General features: G+C 40.6%; 1 protein-coding gene across 1 annotated transcript in view; it reads right to left on the bottom strand.

Moving 5' to 3' along the window:
• Positions 1–25,211, bottom strand: part of rnf180a (ring finger protein 180a) — a 174,700-nt gene that overhangs the window by 19,722 nt on the left and 129,767 nt on the right. Inside the window, exons 3-4 of the mRNA XM_048597771.1 lie at positions 19,582–19,810; positions 14,215–14,340 (exon numbers count right to left, since the gene is read on the bottom strand). Of these exons, the coding sequence (XP_048453728.1) occupies positions 14,215–14,340; positions 19,582–19,810 (355 nt within the window). The remainder of the gene's footprint in view (positions 1–14,214; positions 14,341–19,581; positions 19,811–25,211) is intronic.

The following is a 25,211-nucleotide window of genomic DNA, read 5'->3' as shown; positions in this document are numbered from 1 at the left end:
CCTTGCTAATCATGCTGTCTAGGCTGTCTCCTTGTTTCTATCACCCACTCCCTGTACTTGTCATTCCTTATCCTGAATAGGGTAAATCTGCTAATCTGTCATTCCGCTCTTTTCTGCTGACATTTCTTTCTACTAAAACACACTTCTAACTAAAATTGTTTAACTCTTTCAGCACTGTTGAACTGTTTACCTTGCCACAAGATTTGGAAGATCTTGTGAAAGCATCGTTTTTGCTACTTCTCCAGTGCTTTGAAGTGCCTTGTGTAGGTTGTCTGAAGTTCTGAATCAAATAGGAGCACAGGGACACTACTGCCTGGTAAACCATGACCTTACTCTGGGGTTTGAAATCCTGGATCTCAAATACCTCTTTCCTCATTTGGCTGAAGGCTGAGCTGACACATTGGAGACAATAATGAACTTTGTCAACTAAGTCTGTCTTCATCAAGAAGTGGTTCCTAAGATACGGAACATGGCCTGCACTTCACAAGATCTCACTGCTACTCTTAATTGACGATGAGAAGTGTTGTGTTGTGGGAGCAGGTTGGAAGAAAGCGTTACTTTTCCTGTTGTTTCATCAAAGGCAAATTTTCATAGATGCTTTGGAGGAGGAGTTGACCAGTAACCTGGAGCCCAGTTTCTGAGTGAGTGCGTACAAACATCATCTGCACACTGTAGCTCTATTTCTGAGCTCAGGTTGATCTCAGCTTTGGACTGAAGGAGGAATAGTTTGAATGGTTTCCTGTGGATAAGGTAGACTATCTCCAATGTGGCTAATGTGCTGGAGGTAAGGTGCAGTACTGCAGTGAGGAAGTTGGGAAAAATGGGATACAGAGTCAAGACGGAGTCCTCAACAATAACTCCTATGAAATCTCATTCCATCAGGAGAAACACTGACAACGACAGCTCCTACAGATTGCTATTGACTATCCACCTTCTATTGATGAATCAGTACTCTTCCCATTGCAGAACTACCAAGAACAGCAAGGGCACAGAACATCATATGGGTTGATGACACCACCAAAATGACCTGGTCGAATCATGATGGTCGAAGCTGGTTGGGCCTTCGAGGACACAGCTGTTAGACTGAGCCTGTGCAGGTAGTGAGAGGGGAACGTAAAGGAGAACCTCGATCTTGCTCTCACCAACCTACTTGTTTCAGATGTATCTATGGCCTTTATTTCATAGGGAATGGTATAAAAATAGGCAGGTCTTGCTAAAACTATACAAGGCACGGTTAAACCACACCTAGAATACTGTGAACAATTTTGGTCCCCTTATTTAAGGACAGATGTACTGACGTTAGAGGCAGTGCAAAAATGGCTCATTAGGTTGATCACAGGTATAAAGGAATTTTCTTATGCGAGGTTGAGAAGGATGGGCCTGTACTCATTAGAGTTCAGATGAATGAGAGGCAATCTTATTGAAACATACAAGATTCTTCAGGGGCTTGACAGGTAGATGTTAAGATGTCGTTTCCCCTTGTGGAAATGTCTCAAACCAAATGGAATAATCTCAGAGAAAGCGGTCACTCGGTGAGGAAATGTGGAGGAATTTCTTCCCTGAGACAGTAGTGAATTTGCGGAATACTTTGCAGATGGATGTCAAGACTGGGTCGTTTAAATGCTGAGATAGACAACCCTTACTTTAGTCATCACGTGTATCATGAGTTATGGGGAAAAGGACAGGAAAGTGGAGTTGAGGATTATCAGAACAGCCATGAGCTCACTGAATGGCTGAACAGACTTGATGCGCGAAATGGCTGACCAGAGAATATCGCACATTCCTTGTAGAATGATTCTTCACATTGAAGACACCCTTCATCATGTTCTGTGACACTACCAAGGCACTAAATGGGAATTAGTGAAAACACATCCAGCACCAGATACTAGATAATACGACCATTAGATAGAGAAGCAGATCTAGGCCACTTGGACCATCAAGTCTGCTTTGCCATCAATCATGGCTGATATGTTTCTCAACCCCATTCTCTTGCCTTTTCTCCATAACCTTTGATCCCCTTACTAATCAAGGACCGATCTGTTTCTGTCTTAAATACACTCAATAGCTTGGTCTCCACAACCCACTGCAGTAATAAGTTCCACAGATTAACCACCCTCTGGCTAAAGTTCTAAAATGGCATCTCTTCAACCTGAGGCTGTGCCCTTGGGTCCTAGACTCTCCTACTAGTTGAAACATCTTCTCCAAGTCCACTCTACCCAGGCCTCTCAGTATTCTACAAGTTTCAGTCAGATTCCCCCTCATCCTTCTAAACTCCATCATATACAGACATACAGGGTCTTCAATTGCTCCTCATATGATAAACCCTTCATCTTTGGGATCATTTTTGTCAACCTCCTCTGGACCCCCTCCAATGCTAACACATCCTTCCTTAGATACAAAGCCTAAAACTGCTCACAATATTCCAAATGTGGTCTGGCCAGAGCCTTATACAGTTTCTCTGCCTTTGTATTCTAGCCCTTTAGAAATGAATGTTAACTTTGCATTTGCCGTCCTAACTGCCAATTGAACCTACGTTAACTTTAAGCGAATCCTGAACTAGGACTGAGAAATGCCTTTGTGTTTCAGATTTCTGAAGCTTTTCCCTGTTCAGAAAATTGTCTATGCTCTATTCTCACCAAACTGCATAAGCTCACACCTTCCCATTGTATTCCACCTGCATTTCTTTGCTCACTCTCCTAACCTGCCCAAGTTCTTCTGTAGCCTCCCCGCTTCCTCTACACTACCTGGCCCTCCACCTATCTTGTCATCTGCAATCTTAGCAACAATACTCTCAGTTCCTTTGTCCAGATCGTTAGTGTATAACGTGAATCATTGTAATCCCAACACTGACACCTGTGGGGATCCACTACTCACTTGCTGCATCCTGAAAAATACTCCATTGAATGCTCTGTCTTTTGCCAGTCAGCCAATTCTCTATCCATGCCAGTACCTTGCCCCTAACGTCATGGATGAGCTCTTACACTATTTAGCAGTCTCCTGTGCAGCACCTTGTCAAAGTCCTTCTGGAAATCCAAACAGATCACGTCCACTTGCTCTCCTTTATCTAACTTTCTCGTTAGATAGATTTGCCAAATGTGACCTCCCCTTTTCAAAGCTGTGCTGATTCAGCCATATTTTCCCATGCACTTCCAAGTACTCCGCAATCTCATCCCTAATAATGGACTCTAAAATCTTACCAACCACGGAGGTCAGGCTCACAGGCCTATAATTTCCCATTTTCTGCCCCCTTCTCCTTCTTGAACAGGGGTGTTACATTGGCCATTTTCCCATCCTCTGGGACCCTCTCTGACCCCAGTGATTCCTGAAAGATCACCACCAATGCATTCATAATTTCGTTAGGTATCTCCTTCTGACCCTGTGATGTAGTTCATTTGGTTCTGGGTGATTTATCCACCTTCAGACTTTCAGGTTCCCCAGGACCTTCTCTTCAGTGATGGCCAGTGCACTCACCTCCGCCCCTCAACTGTCTTAAAGCTCTGGTATGCTACTGGCGTCTTCCACCATAAAGACTAATGCAAAGTACCCATTCTGTTCCTCTGCCATTTCTTTGTTTCTCATTACTACTTCTTCAGCCTCAAATTTCCTGCGGTCCAATGTCCACCCTTGTCTCTCTCTTACACAGAACAAAAGCTTAAGCCCTTCTGCCCACCATATCTGTGTCAACTATGATGCCATTCTAATCTAATCCCATCGGCCTGTACATAGTCCATATCCCTTTATTCCCTGCCTGTTCATGTGTCTGTGCAAATGTCTCTTAAACATTGCTGTCATATCTGCTTCTAGTATCTCCCCTGGCTGAGTGTTTCAGGCACCAACCATCCTGTGTGTAAAAAACTTTCCTTGAACATCTCCTTTAAAAATTGCCCCTCTCACTTTAAATGTATGTCCCCTAGTATTTTATATTTCATCCTGGGATAAAGGCTCTGACTATCCACCCCAACCAGGCCTGTCATAATTTTATATACTTCTATAAGGTCATCCCTCAGCCTCCAGCGCTCTAGTGAAAACTACTCAAGTTTGTCCAACCTCTTCTTATGAATAATACCCCCCAATCCAGGCAACAACTTGGTAAACCTCTTTTGCACCTTCTCCAAGGCCTCCACATCTTTCCTACAGTGTGAGAACCAGAAGTGCACACAATACGTCAAATTGGCCTAACTAAAGTCTTATACAGCTGCAACATGACTTCCGACTCTTATACTCAATGCCCTGATTGATGATGGTAAGCATGCCATATGCCTTCTTCACCACTTTATCCACTTGTGTTGCCACTTTCAGGGAGCTATGAACTTGCATCCTAATATCTCTCTACCAAAGTTCCTAAGGGTCCTTCATTTACTGTATACTTTCCTCTTATATTTGACCCCCCAAAACGTAACACCTCATACTTATCCAGATTAATCCCCGTCTGCCTTTTCTCTGCCCAACTTGTCTCTATCACGCTGTATCCTTTGATAACCTTCCTCATTATCCACAACTCTACTAATAATTTGTGTTGTTTGCAAACTTACCAACCAGACCACTTACATTTTTATCCAAACCATTTATACATATTACAAACTGAGGTCCCAGTACTGTTCCTTGTGGAACACCACTGGTCACAGATCTTCAGCTGTATCTAACTTATCAACTCACTGTGGTTCACTTGTGACATACTCATCTGGACCAGCAATGAGGAACCTTGTCAAATGTTTTAGTAAAATCCATGTAGACAAAATCCACTGCCCTACCCTCAATCATCTTCATGACTTCCTCAAAAATAAATCATATTTGTGAGACAAGGCTTCCCCTGTATAAAGCCATGTTGACTATTCCTAATAAGTCCATTCCTCTCCAAGCGTGAGTAAATCCTGTCCGTAAGAATCTTCTCCAATAATTTCTGTGCCATGGATGTAAGGCCTATAAATTTCCTGGATTATCCCTGTTGCCTTTCTTAAACAAAGGAACAACATCGGCTGTTCTCCAGTCTTCTGGGACTTCACCTGTGGCTAAAGAGGTTACAGATATCTTTTGAAAGGCCCAGCAATCTCCTCCCTTGTCTTTTTCAGTATCCTGGGATAGATCCCATCAGGCCCTGGCGACTTATCTACTTTAATATGTTTTTCAAGACCTCACCTCTGCCTTCTTAATACCGATATGCCCTAGAACATCAACATAACCCTCCCTAAACTTACCATCATCCATGCTCATCTCTTTGGTGCATACTGATGCAAAATACTCATTAAGGAACTCATCCACTTCCTCTGGCTCCAAGCATAAACTCTCTCCTTTATCCTCGATTGGACCTACCCTTCCCCTGGCTACCCTCTTGCCCTTAATATAGGTATAAAATGCCTTTGGATTCACCTTAATTCTGCTTGCCAAGAAGTTTTCATGGCCCCTTTAGCCCTTCTAATTTCTTGTTTAAGTTATTTTCTGTTCCCTTCATATTCCTCAAGGGCCTTGTCTGGTTTCAGTTTCCTAAATATTATATATGCATCTTTTTCCTTTTTGACTAAACTTTGAATCTCTCTGGTCATCCAGGGTTCCCAAATCTTCCCATTCATATCTTTCATCCTCACAGGAACCTACTGGTCCTGATTCACTGGCCTTTAAAAGACTCCTACATGTCATACCCTCAAATAGCCACCCCTCAATCTAATTTCCCAAATTCCTGCTTCATACCTTTGTAATTAGCCTTCCTCCAGTTTGGCCCTTGCACCCAAGGACAAATCTCATCCTTATCCACAGGTGCCTTAAAACTTACGGAATTATGATCACTGTTCCTAAAATGCTCCCATGCTGAAACTTCAATAAACTAGCTGGCTCATTCTCTTGTACAAGGTTTGGTAACACAATCACAGCAGAGCTCAAACTCTTCTGATCGTACCCTGATTAACACCAAAGTCAGAAGCCTTGTCCATTAGGTCACATGGCTATTTAAATCTTTTATGTACCTAAAAAAAACTTGCAATCTTCTTTCATTTTACTAACTAGCTTATTCTCGTTCTCATCTTTTCCTGACCTTAACGCATTTTTAGTTCTCCTCTGCTGGTTTTTAAAGGCTTCCCACTAATCGTCATCGCACTGTATGTTCTTTTTTTTAATCTTTATGCATCCCTGACTTTCCTTGTCGGCCATGGTTGCCTCATTCTCCCCTTAGTATGTCTCTTCTTCCTTGGGATGAATTCTACTGTGCCTCCTGAATTGCCAGCAAAAACCCCTGCCTTTGTTGCTGTCCTGTTTCCCTGCTAGATATCCCTTCCAATCAAAAACAAAAACAGAAATCGCTGGAAAATCTCAGCAGGTCTGGCAGCATCTGCGGAGAGAAAAAGCAGAGTTAATGTTTCAGGTCCAGTGACCCATCTTCAGAACTGATGGTCACTAGGAAAAGGGTGGTATTTATACAGAATGTGGGGTCAGGGGAGGGGTGAGGAGTAAATGATAGGTGGAGATAGAGCCCAAAGAGAAGGGGAGAAACAGTATGACAGACAAAGGGCTGGGTAAAGGTCAGCCTGGGAGAATGAACAGCTGCTAATGATCCCTTCCAAATCAACTCTGGCCAGCTCCTCTCTCATGTCTTTATAGTTACCTGAAATAAATCCACAGAGGCTGATATCCTGTCACCAAGTCACCCTTTATTTACATGTGGGAAGTCCTTGACACTAATCCACCTCCCTCAGAGCCAGCTCTCAGTGACAGAATATCCGACACTTTTTATCTATCAGCCAGGGCTCCCTGATTGGACCAGATTAACAGCTCCAATCAGGGAACTCATATTCTATGAGATCCACCTGACTGACCTTGTTGCAATGACTACATTACCTTCACTCAATTATCATATCATTACTTCTGATTCAAAATTCTGCCTCTCAAAGTACAGAGTGAATTCCATCATATTATGGTCACTGTCCCCTTGGGATTCCTTCATCTTAAGCTCCCTAATCAAGTCTGCCTCATTACACATCACCTAATCCAGAATTGCCTGTTCCCTAATGGGCTCTACCATAAGCTACTGCAAAAATAACGCATTTCATAGGCATTCCGCAAATTCCTTTCCTTGGGACCCGTGACCGACCTGATTTTTGCAATCCACCTGCACAGTGAAGTTCACATGATTATTGTAATAGTGTCTTTTTCCCATGCCTTTCTATCTCCTGATTTATTTTCTGTCCCACATCCTGACTACTGCTATGAGGCCTGTACATAAATCCCATCGGGGTCTTTTCTCCTTTCAGTTCCTCAGTTCTATCCACACAGATTCAACACTTTCCAACTCTATATCACTTCTTGCTATCAATTTGATTTAATTTTATACTAACAAGACAACCCCACCCCCTCTGCCCACCTGCCTGTCCTTTCGATACAATGTGTATCCTTGGTTCTCACACCTGATCTCCTTGCAGTCGCATCTCTGTAATATCCACAACATCATACCCACCAATTTCAATCTGCACTACAAACTCATTTACCTTGTTTCATATACCGCATGCACTTAAGTACAATACTGTCAGTCCTGCATGGATTGCCCCTTTCCCATAGTTGTCCCTTTCTCTGCTATGCCTGAAGTTAGATTCCTGACCCTTTTAAAACTCTCTGTCCTATTACCTGTTTTGGAAATTTTAATAAGCTCTTCTGAGCCCTCCCCCTCCAACCATTTAACTAGTTTAAAGTGCTTGTGACCTCGATTTACCTTGATTTGCGTCATACGTTATTCTACTTTATTCCAAATGCTTTGTGCATTAAGATACAAAGCCTTGAAGTTTGCCCTATTATGGAGGTTCTCTACATTTTAATGGTACAATATGATATTCACACATTCTGTTTTTACTTTTATTTTCTGGTAATAATCGAGCCCATCACCAAGCCTACTTTCTCCTTTACCTTTGATTATATGATTTTCCAAGCAACTGAACCTACCTCCCACTATTTGGTTTAAAACCCTCTGAGACATAGCCCCACGACATGCCCTATGGGCATCTATGAGACATTGTGGGCCATCAGCAACAACAGAATTATATTTCACTATAATTTGTACCATCAGATCCAACACATCTCTCATTCTACCAATACGACCAAGACAGGGCACTAACCTTGGCTTAAGAAGCAGTGCAGGATTACATGTCAGGAACAGCACTCGATCCGCACAAAGATGAGAGATATTATAGCATGTTTGCATACATTGGATGCAGTATGCAAATCGGCAGTAAGTCACTGCACAACTAACAGATCAGATCAAAGCTCTGCACTTCTGCCACAACCAGTCATGAGTAGTCTGGAAAACTATTGGGAGGAGCACACCACATGACACCTCCATTCCTCATGATGGTAGACAGCTGCACAAGTACAAAAGAAAAGGTTGAAGCATTTTGCAACCACCTACAGCCAGAAATGACAAATGGACAATCCATTTCCATATTCCTATATCAAAGATGTCGCTTTCCAGCCAATTTCAATTTGCTTCAATTGAAATTAAAAAATGAGTCAGTATACTTAGTATAAAAGACCACGAGGCACTACAATATCTAGTTGTGCTGTTAAAGAATAGTGCCCTGGCACAAGTTGTGCTACAGTATTTAAATGGCACAGTGAAAAACTGACCAGGTATATCCCACCACAGAACTCAGGTCAAATCCAATCAGACCAATTTCCAATCCATTAGACTACCTCAATCATCAGCTGTTTTAGACAATAACATCAAGGCACAATTGCTCATCAATAACCTACTTGCAGGCTTGATCCAAACAAGGAAAAAGGGGACTGAGTTCGAGGTAAGAGTACAGTGGCTGCTCTTGATAGCATGGCAATACATGATTGAGTGGGATCAAGCGGCCCAAAGAAAACTGAAGTCAATACGAATCAAAGGGAAAACTAACATAAAGTGAACATGATTTTGATTGTCGGAGGCCAATTAGATCAGTTCCAGAAAACTGATGCAAAAGTTCCTCAGGCTAATGTCATAGGTCTAATCATCCTTAGTCACTTCATTGATTAACTTTCCTTCATCATTAGTCAGAAGTGGAGATATTCGCTGATGACTACACAATATTCAGTTCCACTTTCAACTCCTCAGATACAGTTCATTCCCGGATGCTGGAAGACCTAGACAACATTCCGGCTTCAGCTGCGAAGCGGCAAGCTACATTCAGGAGACAAATGCCAGTAAATGTTCATTTCTAATAAGGGAGAATCCAATCAGCCTGAGATTCAACATCACTGAACCTCCCCACCACAGACAGAGGAACACAGTCATTCGCCTGAGGGTCACCATTGACAAGATACAAATTGGATAAGTCACAAAATACCGTAGTTAAATGAGGTCATGGGCTGGGAATTCCAAGGTAGTGATTTATCACCTGATTTCTCAAATCCTTTCCCCTAACTACAAGGAAAATGTCAGTGATATAATGGAACATTCCCCACTTGCCTGGATGAGTGTCATTCCAACAACATTAAAGAAACTAAACACCTCTCAGGACAAACAAACTTGTTCAATTGGCACCCCATTCACCATTAAATGCATACAACATCCCTGGTATACCTTGCAAAAAGTGTATCCCTATGCATGTTGTATTGCAACAACTTGCCAAAATATTTCCCAACATCACCTTCCAAACCCCAATTCTGCCACCTGGAAGGCTAAGGCACATGACAACACTACCACCTGAAAATTCCTCCCTAAGTTGCATACCACCCTGCCTTGGAATATATTGCTGTTCCTTCTTCTTAGTGGGTTGAGATATTGGAGCTTTCTACCAAACAGCACTAAGAGTACTTACATCATTTGACCTGCAGTGGTCCAAGGTGGTGATTCAAACACATCTTTTCAAGGGTAATAAGGGATAATCAAAAATTGTCAGCCTTGTTGGCAATATACACATCCCATGAATGAATAAAAAACAATATGAAAGCTGTGCATCCTACATTACAACACTTCAAATGTGTCTTATTGGCTGTAAATCAGTTGGAGATAAGCTGAGGTTGTGAAAGTGCCATATAATTTTTCTGATTTTTTATTTCTAGCTCTAGCTCAATTACCTTTCCTGCTGCACATTCAGATTAGACCTTGAACTCTGCTTTTTACCCTGCATCATGTAAGTGTGAATTGCAGCAATTTGCCATATTTGGAATATTTTCTGTCTGTACGTTTACCTCTCCATTCTACTGCCAACATTCTCATTAATGTTTTTATTATTGCATGGACTGATTTCTAAAATTAGTTAATGCAAATCTCTCTCATACCCATACCAGCCACTGTCAAGCATCATTGGGCTCCAAGTCTGTCAGCATTTCCAAATCTTCATCTTCAAAGCCTAAAGTCTCATTGCAAGTGATTCCAGTGATCTCTTGCTGTAGTTCCCAGATCTCTACCCCTCTAACTCCAACTCTGGTGCTTATGCTTTCTTCGATGATTTAGGTCTGAAAATTCAGTTATTATATCCTTGTATTTTGAAATTATGTATTGCTTCTTCTTTTACCTTCCATAAAATAAACTACTTGCCCATATGTTTTTATAACTCTGGTCTTCCCTATGTTTTCTATCTTTGCTCAGCATCTCTTCTGCTTGTAAAAAATTATTACGTTATAAAGAATAATCAGGAGTGCTTCTAACATGATAATATACTTTTGATGTACATAAGAAATGTGAGCAGGAAGAAGTCATATGCCCCAGTAGATTGCTTCACTGTTCAACAAAATGCTGCTGATCTTTGACCTCAATTCCTCTTTCTCACCCTCTCCTCATAACCTTGTTCCCTGGTACAGAAAAAACAATAGTTAAATTTTTTTTTTAAATTGCACCTTTGAAATGGAGTCATTTAACTTTTTAAAACAAATAAACCTTTGTTGAGTTCAGTAATGTTTACATATTTTCATCAGTTGAGAAATTTTGTAGGTTTTACTTAAAGTTAAAGTTAAGGATCTTATTCGATTCATTAGATTTGTCCAATACTCGGGCAAGAATATTTGTGATGGCATAGTAGGATTGTTGCGTGAGTTCTGGAAGGGCTTGTGTGGGTCTACACTTATCTTCAAATCGGATATAGAAGCTCCCTGGGAAAATGATATTTTGTTTTAATCTTTTAATTTGTAAAAGCAGTAGCAGTCAATGCTCGGAGATGCAGCTATGGTCAGTACATTTCATGAAATAATGATGATCACTTTGAAGAATTAACAAATGCGACAGAATTTATGTACTTCTATTGAGTGGCAGTATGTAATCAATTAATAGAAATAATGAGGTTACTGAGCCCTCTCCAATGATTTATTTTCCCTTCGCTCTCTAAGGATTTCTCCCTGCAACCATCAATGTTCTGACACTAGCGCAGTACGAGGCACAAATTACCATGGTTATACTGATAACAGCTCTAATTAGCTCATTATAGGAAGGCCACAGGTCATTGCCTCAGAGTTTGCCATCATAAAAAGAATGCGATTTATTCTTTCTCAGTTGAATCACAAGATGAAATGATCCCAAGATAAAGTTAGCAGCTTATAATGAATGATCTTTAACTGTACTTCAAAAAAAAGTGCTTTTTGACAGTTCCTGTCAGGTAAAATTATTATAAGTGGTCTCTGAAGAATAGAATATGAACGAATGAATGCAACATATTGTGGAGATTCTGTCAAGTTTTAAGGAAAAATGCACAGGTGCTTCCTCCAGCCTGCTTGATTTTATTTTTAATGCCCAGTTGATCAAGGGGTCCAGGGTTACCGATACAGATAAACCTTAGCAATTTTTACCTGACGGGTAAAGCTAAAATAATACATGTTTTGCTAAAAGAAAACCATGAAGTATAAAAAAGTTAAATCAAAAAAGCCTGACATTCTTCCAGATCCACCACAAGCTCTACCCACGCCATTCCTCTCCTTAGGTTGAACCAGATTGTTCAATGTCTTGGCATCATATTGTATCATGTTGAAACCAAGCTGACCTTCCTACCACATATCCATACCATCAGTAAGCCTGCATACATGTGTTTCCACGGCTCTGCTTCAACTCACCTGCTACTGAAACAGTCACCATCGCCTTTGTTGCCAATACATGTGACTATTCCACCTGATCTGACTTCTATTTTCCACCCTGCACAAAAAAATCTGCTGATTCAGTACTCTATTCACACTGCTAATCTGCAAATCCCATCAAATTCCTCCCCTCCCCTCCTTATCTTTAATCTCCTTTGGAGCTACGTCCTCAGGTATACCAGTGCTACTCTGATCCTGACCTCTTGAGCATCCCCGATTCCATTCGATCAGCTGCGCATTAGCCCGCCCAGTCAACCTTCCTCTAAAGATGTCCCCTGCTTGTATTTTTCTCTAGTTTCTTTCCAATCTTCTCCTATATGTTCTCTGAGTTTCTCTTGTCCAACAGACTGACTTCCTATTCTCTTGGTCCCTCTCCCACTCAACTGCTGACTATCCAATTCCCTCCAGTCCCTATATTAGCTAATATTTGTTAATGGCTGTTCAGGCTTGTCCAACTCCTTTAAATCTGCTGTCATCACCCTTTCCTCAAAAAAACTCAAGCTGGTTTCTGGCCGTAAAATAGTATCAAAAAGTTTCTTGTTAAAATCGTAAATGACACTGCGTTTTTGACCACGGTAACTATCCCACCTTTGCAAACCGTCTGCAGCTTTTTACATGCATGATCATATCGCCTTTCTCCTTGTAATGACAGCATCACACAATGGCTCTCTTCCCATTCTCAGGTTACCACCTCTCATGTTGTTCAAAGATCTATCCTTAGCTCTCTCCTATTTCGCATCTATATACTACACCTCAGTGACATCATCAGAAAGCTCAGTATTAGTTTCCACATGTATGTCGATGACACCCAGCTCTATTTCCTCAATACTGCTTTTGATTCCTCTATTGTTGCTAAATTATCAGGCTGCTTATCGGACATCCAGCATCGACTGAACATCGACTGGATATTTCCTCTAGTTAAATATCGGGAAGACTGAGACCATTGCTTTTGTCTGTTCTTCAAACTCTGTCCCCTAGCTACTGATCCAATTATCAAAGGTCTAAGAAAAAAATCAGTGTATTGCGCAATCTCGGTGGCATGCCTGACTTCAAGATGAGCTTCTGACAACATATTTGTGCCAGGACGGTAGCTGAGTGATTAGCACTGCTGCCTCACAGCCCCAGGGGCCCAGGTTTGATTCCACCCATAGGCCACTGTCTATGTGGAGTTTGCACATTCTCCCTGTGTCTGCGTGGATTTCCTCTGGGTGCTCTGGTTTCCTCCCACAGTCCAAAGATATGCAGGTTAGATGGACTGGCCATGCTAAATTGCCCAGGGATTTGTGGGTTAGATGGATTAGGCATGGGAAATGCAGAGTTATGGGGTTGGGGTAAGTCTGGCTGGGCTGCTCTTCAGAGAGTCAGTGTGGACTCGATGGCCCAAATGGGCTGCTTCTACAATGTAGGAACTACATAATTCTATGATATATTGTGAATAGCTGGAGTCCTAGTACTGATCCCTGCAGTGCCTCACTAGTAACTGCCTGCCATTCAGAAAAAGATCCATTTATTTGGGGCCTGTAGTCGTGGCTTAGTCGTTAAAGCGATGGATTCGAAATCCGTTGGGGATCCCCTGCACAGGCTCGAATCCTGCTGGCTACATTTGGGGTGGCACGATGGCTCAGTGGTTAGCGCTGCTGCCTCACAGTGCCGGGAATCCGGGTTCGATATTATCCTCGGGCATCCGTCTGTGTGGAGTTTGCACATTCTCCCTGTGCTTGTGTGGATTTCCTCTGAGTGTTCCGGTTTCCTCCCACAGTCCAAAGATGTGCTGGCTAGGTGGACTGGCCATGCTAAATTACCCATTGTGTTCAGGGGTGTGTCAATTAGGGGAATGGATCTGAATGGGATGCTCTGAGGGTCGGTGTGGACTTGCTGGGCTGAAGGGCTTGGTTCCACACTGTTGGGAATCTACGATCTATTCCTACTCTTTGTTTCCTTTCTGCTAACCAATTTTCTATCCATCTCAATACACTATGCCCAATCCCATATGCTTTAATGTTCATATGTTCATACTAGTTCTAGTAACAGTAATGCAGAGGAAATTATACATTCCTGCATGAGTATGGAATTACATTAAATTTTTATTCCTTAACTTTTTAAGTACAAAACTTCAAAACTGGTCCTAAACAATGGGTAGAGCTTAAGTAATTGTTTGCAAATATGTGAAGCACTGAAATATTGTCTTACCTCCCAAGACTCTGAACAATCTCCTGCAGTTAGGTAACGGCCACTTTGCACAGCTTGCTTTTTGGAAGTTTTGCCTTCTGGCTAAATACTCCTCAGAGAATAAACTTTTCATGGTGTTATTCAACTCTGTAAAGCAGAGAAGAATAAAAGAAATTAAAAGTTGCTGGTAATGATTAGCTGGGTACATGTAAATGTCAATCTCTGAAGTAGTCAGTGTTAATTAAATTGTCACACAGAGTCCTCAGCCTTAAGTGTGCTGCTGAGGGGAACTGTAGAGTGAAAGGAAGCCATTTTTCAACTGATAGCAAGGGAAAGTCAAAGGAAGATCTACTCAGGGTTATGCTAACATAAGTATTCAGTAGTTTGGAGCAATACTGTGGGAGGATGGGAAAGGTTAGCAATATGGCTTCAATTTCTTTAGGGTTTCCTCGATGGTTTAGATAACAATGAATAACTGACACATGTAGATTCCAGTTCCAATCTTTAGTTTATGCTCACTTGATGGATCTCAGATCAGATGGTAGCAAATCATAGCAGATGGCTTCAGACCCTAACGTTGTGGAGGTGTAGAAGCAAAGTAGCCATTGTTCATCTTCCTTATAACTATCCAGTGACATCTGTTGTCAGTGAAACAGTACTTGACATTGGGACCATATAAGATTAAGCTTGACTGCAATGTCTGCTCACAGTTAAGTAGCTTGCTGACATTCATCATCCAGGGTCATTCATGACGACTGGACAATTTGGAAAATGAATGTGCAACTAGTAATCAAGTGTTCAGGATTGAGAAAGAAAATAAAGAATGTATTCTACACAGATCTTTTAGAATTACCTAAGTTAGTCCCAATAAAGATATACAAAACAAATTTAATGCCCTTGGGCTGATTCTTACATTTTTTTGGTTAAGTGAGAGTTGCGTTGGGTATTTTGGAGGGATTCTCAACCATGAGATCTCTCGCCCTATCTTACCAAATGCATTTCATTAACTGACCAGCTTGACCTTTTGGTGTTCCTCATGTTGTTCCATTTTACCACACTTCATTCTTGGAACAACTTGTCACTCTGCAGATATCTGCTGACAAATCCAGCATCCCTTGTACCTGTGCCTTCTTTAAACAATCTGTTGTGCACCCAGACATTGGCTGTCAGCCAGTATCTGTGAAGAAAAAATCAGAGTCAACGTTTCGGGTCTGGTGACCCTTCCTCAGAAGAATGGTCTGAGGAAGGGTCACCAGACCCAAAACGTTAACTCTGATCTTTTCTTCACAGATGCTGCCAGACCTGCTGACCTTTTCCAGCAAATTCGGTTTTTGTTCCTGATTTACAGCATCTGCAGTTCTTTCGGTTTTTACTGACTGTCATCCTGCGGCTACACTTCACTATACTGCGCCTAACCTTTTCTCTGGACTTGGCCGACAGGTGGAAATTGACACCTTGCTTTTCAAGCAGGGACCTGTCTGTCTTTGTGAATGAGTGGTACAGATGTGGAACTTCCTCTTCCCCCATGTCCAGGAACGGAGGCCATGACATCAGACAATGCCAGCCTGGGCTGAGAGTGCCACATGTTAGAGTAGTCTCAGCAGCTGAACGAAGGCACAGCACTGTATACAATGACATTTTTCATTCCATCGGAGTAAATGCCACCATCTTCTCATCATTCATTCCACCTCTGCTACTGTACCCACTTCCCACCAAGGCTCAGGCTCTACCGTTCTCATTATTACCTGCAACAACTTCCCACATTCGCTGTCACCCGCCTCAACCCCTGACACCGCTAACCTTACCTGCCCTTGCTCGGCCAAAGATCTTGTCAGCCATTCACCTATAAGATTCCACCACAGTCATCTTCAATGGGTTCATGCCCACTGCTAGCCACAGCATCGGAGACAATTATTCCAATGATGGCAAACATCATCTCCTCCATGACTGGCATGCAGCCAAGCCAGACCTAGTTGGTTAGATACTGTTTGGATTGTGTACCATTTTGATCTGTTTTACAAACAATGTATGTCATTAAAAGTCACGCAACGTGTTTGGTTGTGTCACTATTAAATAGTTGGCAACGTGTCTAAACTGTAAGATGCATGTCTTAGGACTGAAGCGCATTCAACATTCAACCCCATTCAATAGCAAGTAGCTATTACAGGCAGCTTGAAGTTTGCATGCAGTCTGCATTGGAAGCAACAGATGCAAATTAATTATGTGCTGTGATACCAGCCCTATCCAATTGTTTGGCCACAGAATTATGCCCAACGTGTCAGTTCTTTGAAAGAGCTTTCCAATTAATCCCACTTTGTCACTCTCTCTCCAAGACATGCAGTTCTTTTTTCCCCTTTTCTGAAAGTATAGTTCAGCAAATTCTACATCAACTTTCAAAAAGAACCAGCAATGTTTTGAAAGTTAATGGAGAATTTGCTGACACTATACTTTCAAGGTGTGCATAAGAGATCATAACAACAGACTGTGTACAACATTTACTCCTAATCTTCTCCATGGTTGTTCAGCCAAATATCCTCAATGAATGCCTTCATTTTACTGAACTACTCCCCAGCAGAAACTCTTTCTCCTTACTTATTGTATTCAAATCCTGTATAATTTTAAACACACACATTAAATTTCCCCTAACCTTCTCTTCACTAAGGAGAACAAACTCATTTTCCCAAGTCTCTTCCCAGAATAACCTATTTCACTAGTTTCTCTGAGTAAGGGAAGTGTCTCACAATTAATTTAGTTCTGGTAAATGTCCTTTGCACCCTCTCCGGGGCACCGATATCATTCCTAAAATGTGGTGCTCAAAATTCAGACACAAGCAGTGATTATATGGGTTTTGCCATCTTCCCTGCTTTCATACAAATGCTTCTATTTATAAAACTCAGAATCCCATTTTTTTCCTCAAAAAAGTAACAGCTCAATAACTATCCTATTACACTGTCCTGGAAGTTTGTATACATTCATCCAAGCACTCCCTTTAAAATTATATAATTTCTTTCATGTTGCCTCTTCTCATTCTGCTCCTTGAAAAGCATTCTATTTCAAACATCCGTTGATGATGACTTATGTGTGTTATTGTTAAACTAGCAGACAAACGGAACATACTCCACCAACTTAAAACTGCAAACCGTGAATTATATGACCGTTCTTATAGTCAAAATATCCTTTGCAGCACAAATATTTTAAGGAATGAACAAGGCAAACATTGGAAAACATACACAGCCAAATTCAACTGTAACGTGAGAACTTTTGTACAGTGACATACTAACTACAAGTATATTGTAATCTGAACTGTATCACTAACTGAACATCAAATACACACCTCAACCCTGGTGGGTACTTGCATTATGGATCAAAATGAAGAGGGATTCAATTCATTAAACAATACTCACATCTTAGGCTTTTCACTCCTTGAATTAACTGTTGTCAATCACTAACAGAAACAACCGAAATTCCTCAATAAAAGTAATTTTGTTTTTGATTAAATTAGAAAATAAAACTCCAAAGGAACAGGTCAAATTCAAGTCATTGTCAATGGTAGAAGTATATTGTTTACAAACTTACATTTTGATGCACATTGTTGGCTACTGGATCAGTTAGGATTAAATTCACTGGAGTTTAGAAGAAAGAGGGGGGCGGGGGTGATCTCATAGAAATCTATAAAATTCTGACAAGACAAGATGGGGTAAACGCAGGAAGGAAGTTTTTGATGACCAGATAGTCCAGGCGTCACAGTCTTAGGATATCAATAGGCCATTTAGGACCGAGAAGAAGAGAAATATCTTTACCCAGAAAGTGGTGAGCCTGTGAGATTCTCTGCCAAAGAAAGCGGTTGAGGTCAAAACATTGAATATTTTCCAGAAAGAGTTGGACGTATTTCATAGGGCTAAATGGACTAAAGGGTATGAGGAGAAGGTGAGAATAGGGTGCTGAGTTGGATGATCAATTATGATTACATTGAATGGCGGAGCAAGTTCAAAGGGCTGAATGACCTACGTCTGCTTCTATTTTCTACAATTTTATTTTCTGATTGACTGAAATGTTATTTGTATTTTAACCTTAAATAAATTAACAAAAATTAATTGATTATTTGCTAACTTTTTCTTATAATGGATCTATGTGAAGCAAAGAAAATATTTCCCAGAAAACAAAATGAAGATGGGAAAATTTTTGTGCCTATTGACAGTAATGGGATGTAGGATGGGCACTCAGTCCAGCTAAGGTGGGGAATCTTCATGTTCCATGAATCCCCATCAGTTTTAAATCTCAAAGACCCAGTCCATCCAACCCTAACATAGTTCTTGGCATTAGAGATGACAGGGATGGGGTAAAGAGGAGGAAATTTCCTCTACCCTGAACTGCAGGATAAACTCAACTTATTGATGACAGTGCAACATGAAGGCTCACTTTGAGAGAGATAGGGGGTGGTTATGCAAGAGCTAGGGGTTGCCATTAGAAGGTCAGTGCCAAAATTGTTTTTGGTCTCTTCCAAAGGGACTCAATTGTGCAGCCATTTGAAGAATTATCCTGAATGTTGGCATTGACTGCATCTCCAGATGCTTTCAAGTGTTGTTTACCCTATATGTAGCTAATTCCCAGGATACATCCATGATAGCACAGATAGTAGGCGATGGATTTTGTATCATTTAACCTTGCCCTGACCGTAGACATTCTACTGGAATCAATGGGTAAAAAGCATGCACTCATAGTACTTTCACTGGTGCATCAGTCCCAAGGGTTTTTAGCACATATACATGTTGAATTTCATGGATGTTCAGAAAAAGATACATTTGATGTCTATAAAATATAAAAGAAATGGTGATTTCTGTCGGATTTCTCTCACCACTCATTTTGGCTTAAAGATATAAACATCCATTGATGACATTGGCTCTACTGACCTTCTGGCAGGATATACAGGATTCTAAAGGGACTTAATAGGGTAAATGCTGAGAGGATGTTTCCCCTTATAGGAGAGTCTAGGACCAGACGGCACAGTCTCAGAATAAAGGGGCACCAATTTGAGACTGAGATGAGGAGAAATTTCTTCTGTTAGAGCGTTGAAAGTCTTTCGAACTCCTTGCCACAGAGAGCTGTGGGAGCAGAGTCACAGTACACTTAAGGCTGAGAAGATAAATTCTTGATGAGTAGGGGAAATCAAGGGTTGTGGGGAAAGGGTAGGAAAGTTGACGTGAGAAATCTCAGATCAGTTGTGATCTTATTGAATAGGGAGCAGGCTTGAGCGGCTGAATGGCCTATTCCTGTTTCTATTTTGTATGGTTTTATAGGATAGGGTGATGTTGATGAGCAAATTTTTATTAGCGTGTTTTGAATTATGGAGGACGAATCTCTGAAAACCACTTCTATTTTATCATGTACCTGTTTGAAAAAAGACTCTTGAGATGACAGTGCGACACAAAGGGCATGGCGTATTTGTGGGGTTGTCCTTCGCAAGGGTCCGAAGACAGGGCTCACAAAAGATGTGATGACATGGATAACACATATATGGACTGAAGAAAATATCCAGACAAACAGCACAAACGTAGCCTTCCTTCTCCCACTTGATTTCATCTTCATCACCTGAAGTGGTCAGATTTGAACTGGAAGTCTGAAAGATAGAAAACCATTTTTTCTTTTAAACACCATATAGAAATATATGAAGGAGTAGCTCTGTATAAAGAACTATAAAAACAAAAATAATGGTAAATTAAGAGCTTATCCAGAGTGAAAATACGCGCGCTGAATGCAGCCCTAAGATATAGTTAGCAAAACCAGTAACTAGGTTAAATTTGCATTTTTTGGCTTATTAACTAAGAACCACTGAGTCAGCATACCTATATTATGAAATTCACAAAACCAAACTTATTCCTATGGTGCAGATGACAAATTCTTCTGGCAAGTTAAATTGCCCCACAATTTTAACTCTTCTACTTGCCGAATTACCGAGTCAATTTCAATTTTGTTGAAGGCATATGCACAACAAACAAAATTCAGGGTGGTTCTGGGATCAGGATGCAGATGACTGATGCTCCCAGGTGCACCTATGCTGGTTGAACAGAAACGAGTTCCCATGAAATCTTGCCATATTATTCAATGGAAATTCAAATGATTTCTCCATATGGCCTTTCTCGCGCAGTGCTAAAGTTCAAGATACATGTGTCAGGTTGCTAATGGTAAGGAATCAAAAGCCATTAAAGTGCTAGTACACTCTAAAGGTAGACAGCTTGGTTTTTGGAGGCTGACACTCCTAGAAATATTCTATTCAGTGAACAGAGTCTGGAGAGCTCAACAAAGGAAATTGCCTGGACAAAGTTGAAATTTTTGCGACAGCGGGCATTACCCCACTACCTACTAATAATTTCCACGAAATGTAGCCTTGCCAGCTTTATCGTTATCCCAAGGACATGGAAGAAAACTGTTGTACATAAAGAACAACAAGTGTTACTAATGGCAAAAATGCTCTCTTAATGGAATGGTCATGAGAACAAATTAACAAAAACGGAACAAAAAGAGATATTGCTGGAAAAGTTCAGCAGGTTTGGCAGCATCTCCGGAGAGAAATCAGAGTTACCATTTAGGGTCCAGGTACCCTTCCTCAGAACTTGAAATGCTGCTACCAGACCTACTAACCTTTTCCAGGAATTTTTGTTTTTCTGATTTCTAGCATCCGCAGTTCTTTCGGTTTTTAACAAAAATGTATCTCCTAACTGAGAAACAATGCCAAAATAAGGAGCAATTATAGGGGTCCACTAAAATTAAAGAGATTGTTGTACAATGCATGCATCAAGTACTGAAGTAATAGTATTCTATATTTGCAAAATGTTGCTTATTTTTAAACTGCTCTGGTTATTTCTAGGATTTTGTTGATGTTAGCATTTACTTGGAGGTAAACGATAACAAGTCCTTAATTCTCTTAAAATTCAATAGGTTTAATTTTAAAACCTGCTACATCAGTCCTTTTCCCTCCTCAGGGTTTTACACTCTTCAGCTCAGAACCTGATTGTGCTAAACGCTACATCCATGTTTTCGATCAAGTGCTGTTTAAAGTTACTGTTAAATACATACCTTATAAGCATTTTTCACCTGTCAACTAAAAGGCCTTAGACTGAGCACTAAGGCATGTTTTTTTCAAATTCATTGACCAGAGGCCAGTTAAGAGTCAAGTGCATTGCTGTGGCTCTGGAGTCGCATGGAGGCCAGACCAGGTAAGGATAGCAGTTCCCTTCCCTGAAGGACATTAGTGAATCAGATGGATTTTTCCTGACTATCAACAATGGATTCATGGTCGTTATAGACTCTTCATTCAAACTGAATTCAAATTCCACCATCTGCCATAGTGAGATTTGAACCTGGGTCCCCAGAACATTACCTGAGTCTCTGGATTAACAGTCCACTGGTAATACCACTAGGCCATCATCTCCTCACAACAGACTATTACAACAGTCTATTTTCAGCATTTCATTTAAATAAATTGGACAATACTATGCCTCAATGAAACAAATTAAGGTGATCTGTTACTGTTCCCAGAAGTCATGTATTTGCAACTGGAACACCCTTCCATGGCATTTATTAACAATGATCTGCAGGGAAGTTACTTGGTGCATTGAGAAAACTGTAAATGCTTTTTTATAGGTGATTTTGAAATGGGTTTGATGTTCATGTGTATACAAAGATGGTAATCATCTGTAACTGAACAATTTTGAAAGTACTAAGAAGGTAAAAGCTTTTGAGTAATTCTATTAACTACTCCTCTACTGACATCTCCACTACTTGGTTTCTAGTTCTCTATCCTACACATTTGAAATTGATGAATTGTCTTAAAGCAGTCATACAAAAATCTATCAGCAAATTGAACAATGGTCATAATCTACTTATTAAATTAATTTCATTATAATGTGTAGACACAAGTATTGAACAGCAGCTTTTCAAAATTTACTCATGGACAACACTGGCTGGGCCAGTGTTTACCTCATATCCTTAGGCACTAGCTAGCCTTTAGAGGTGGCAATAACCTGTCTTTTTGAACTGTTGCAATAAACTTTGCTTAGATACACTCACAATCCTGTCTGGGAGGGAGTTCCAAGATTTTGACACAGTAATTGAAGGAATTGCAATATATTTTCAAATCAACAGTGAGTGGCTTGGAGTGGAATTTGCAGGTGGTGGTCATCCATGTATCTGCTATCCTTATCCATCTAGATGGTAGTGATTGTGGGTTTGAAAGATACTATCTAACAGGCTTCAGTGAATTTTTGCAGTGCATCTTGTAAACAGCACACACTGCTCTTACTGAACGTTGGTGGTGGAGGGTGTGAACATCGGTGGAAAGGATGCCAATCAAGTGGACTGATTTGTCCTGGATGGTATCAAACTTCTTGAGTGTTTCTGGTGCTGCACCCATCCAGGCAAGTGACGAGCATTCTATTGCATGTCTGACTTGTTCCCTCTAGATGGTGAAACTGCTTTGGGGAATCAGGAGGCGAGTTACCTGCTGCAAAATTCCTAGCCTCTGACCTGCTCTTGTAGCCATACTATTTATATGGTTAGTCAGTTCAGCTTCTGGTAATGGTAAGCCTCAGGATGAGCAGCGAACATCTCCTCCTCTGACCTTATGCTGCAGGGAAGATCACTGATGAAGCAGTTGAAGATTGCTGTCCCTAGGACACTGCTCTGACGATCTCCTGCAGAGATGTCCTGGAACTGAGATGACTATCTCCACTTGTCATAACCATCTTCCTTTGTGCTAGGTATGACTTTAATCAGCAGAGAGAATTGCCCCGATTGCAAATGACTCCAGTTTTGCTACAAGTCCTTGATGCCCCACTTGGTCAAATGTGGCCTTGATGTGAAAGGCAGTAACTCTCACCTCATAATCCAATCTGTAATATTGAAAAGGCATGAAGAATAAACAAATTCTCTTCAAGTCTACACAGGAGGTGTTTTGCATTGTACTTAACAATATATTTCAGTTTAATACTGACAGAAGAAGCGAAGTTGAAAAATATTTTATTTGTGGCTTAACATGTAGCTGCATAAAAACAACATATTGGTGCCTTGAGGCTAGTACTTCCAGTCTGTGTAAAATTTTATTGTCAAGATTTGCTTTCAGTAAAAGATTCACGAGTGTTAAAAGTAGAGTCAAATCCACAGAGATCTCTTTATAAGAATACAATTTGCATGTCAAAGGCACACTTGGACACACCAATCCTTGTCCAAATCTGGTTAAAAACAGTTTTGTTTGTGCCAACCTAGGCATTCCCAATACAGACATTTTTTAATGAGATATCATTAACACTGTGAGATATCTATACTTTTGTCTTCCTACTCCATACATAAAATTGCAATGTGCTATTCTAAGGATTCATCGCAGTATGGTTATTATTTCCATGTGTATAGACTGACTCAGAACTGCCACGTTGTTTTATATACTTGTAGTTCTCTGTAGTCTTGTTAGTTTCTGAGCCACAATTCTAGTTCTTTTTTAAGTGAATTAAAAGAGTCTTAAATGGAATTCACTATTATTAACTTGAAGGAAATACCTGTCTGCAAAACAAACAACAATGCATCAAAGAAAGTGAGGATTCTCATGCAATGCTATATTAGGCACTACTTGAAATTATTATATTCACAGGTGGATGTTTAAACCTGTTTATTTTATGTTTTTAAGCAGAGTAACCTTTGCAAAATAAATAGTTTATCACTTATCATAAAGCAGTAATCATCTATTTCAAATGCCATTCAGAGGTAAGGAAAAACGTCAGATTACATAGAATCGAAACACGAGTAAGAAAAATTCCAAAGGATGGACCCACCATCTGGATTAACTAGAGATTTTAAAGAGAGTATCAAACTAAAAGAAAAAGGAAATAATTGTGCAAAGACAAATGGCAGGTCAGAAAACTGGGTGGACATTAAAGAGCAGCATGAATGACCAAAAAATTAATCAAGAGGAAAAGTATTAGAGTACAAGAGAAAGCTAGCCAGAAAGACAAACAAACAGTTAGACTTTATTTAAAGAAAGTTAACAAAGTGAGTGCTTGTTCTAATGAAAGTGAGACTTGTGAAGACCATATCTTTTTAATTTTCTATATTTTTGATTGTGGATGAAATGAGAAAAGGACTTGGGTTAAAAACCAAGAATGGTGGAAAGGATTGATTCAATTTTAAAAAGCAAACTACCAGTACTTATTTTAAGTGCTTTTCACATTGCTGTTTAGCTAGTGGGGAAAGCTGAGTAGCGTATAGGACCAGAAAATGTGTACAAAATGCAATTTGGCTGGCAACAAGTAGCTGATTGGACTGGGACCTATTGTTGATGACAAAGATTTTCTGCCTGCCGACAACTGTATAATTGGCGCATGTGAACGTTTGATTGAGATGCAATGTTCACTCCAAGTTGTGCAGCTGCATGCATCTCCAACATTCTGCACATGGCGACGGGCATGCCAAAGTGGATTGCAGCATTGACTTCTGGTTCTGGAAAATGCTGCCATGCACGGACAATGCAGAAGAAGAAGAAAATTAGGAAGAACATTAGTCAGAAACCATTGGACAGTGAGAGAGCAAGTAGCCACTCCTTACCTGCAGTAAAAACCACCTCAAAAGAAAGCCAGTTTATTTTCCCCTGTAAGCTGTGGCTCTTAGGCAATACGTCAATGGCTTTATAAATACGAATCAATCAACCTGTGCCTCATGAAGCGAGTGGAAGTTCCTGGACAAGGAAGATTGAGGAGCAGCAAGACGTGTAAAGCCAAAAGGGGTGGCACAGTAGCTCAGTGGTTGGTGCCGCTGCCTCACAGTGCCAGGGACCTGAGTTCGATTCGGCCCTCAGGCGAATGTCTGTGTGGAGTTTGCATATAACACACACAGATAGACGTATAGACAGAGAAAAGAACAAACATGGGTGTCATGGGCAGAGGAAAAAACTGAGAATGGAGTTTATTGGTCTTAGCCCACAAAATGCGCTGAGGTGATCCTTTTCATAGATTCATATAGAATCTCTACAGTGT

The sequence above is a fragment of the Rhincodon typus genome, chromosome 1, assembly GCF_021869965.1.
Source record: "Rhincodon typus isolate 14 chromosome 1, sRhiTyp1.1, whole genome shotgun sequence".
In the NCBI taxonomy this organism is placed as follows: domain Eukaryota; kingdom Metazoa; phylum Chordata; class Chondrichthyes; order Orectolobiformes; family Rhincodontidae; genus Rhincodon; species Rhincodon typus.
The sequence above is the reverse complement of the archived record's forward strand: the minus strand, read 5'-3'. Positions and strand labels throughout refer to the sequence as shown.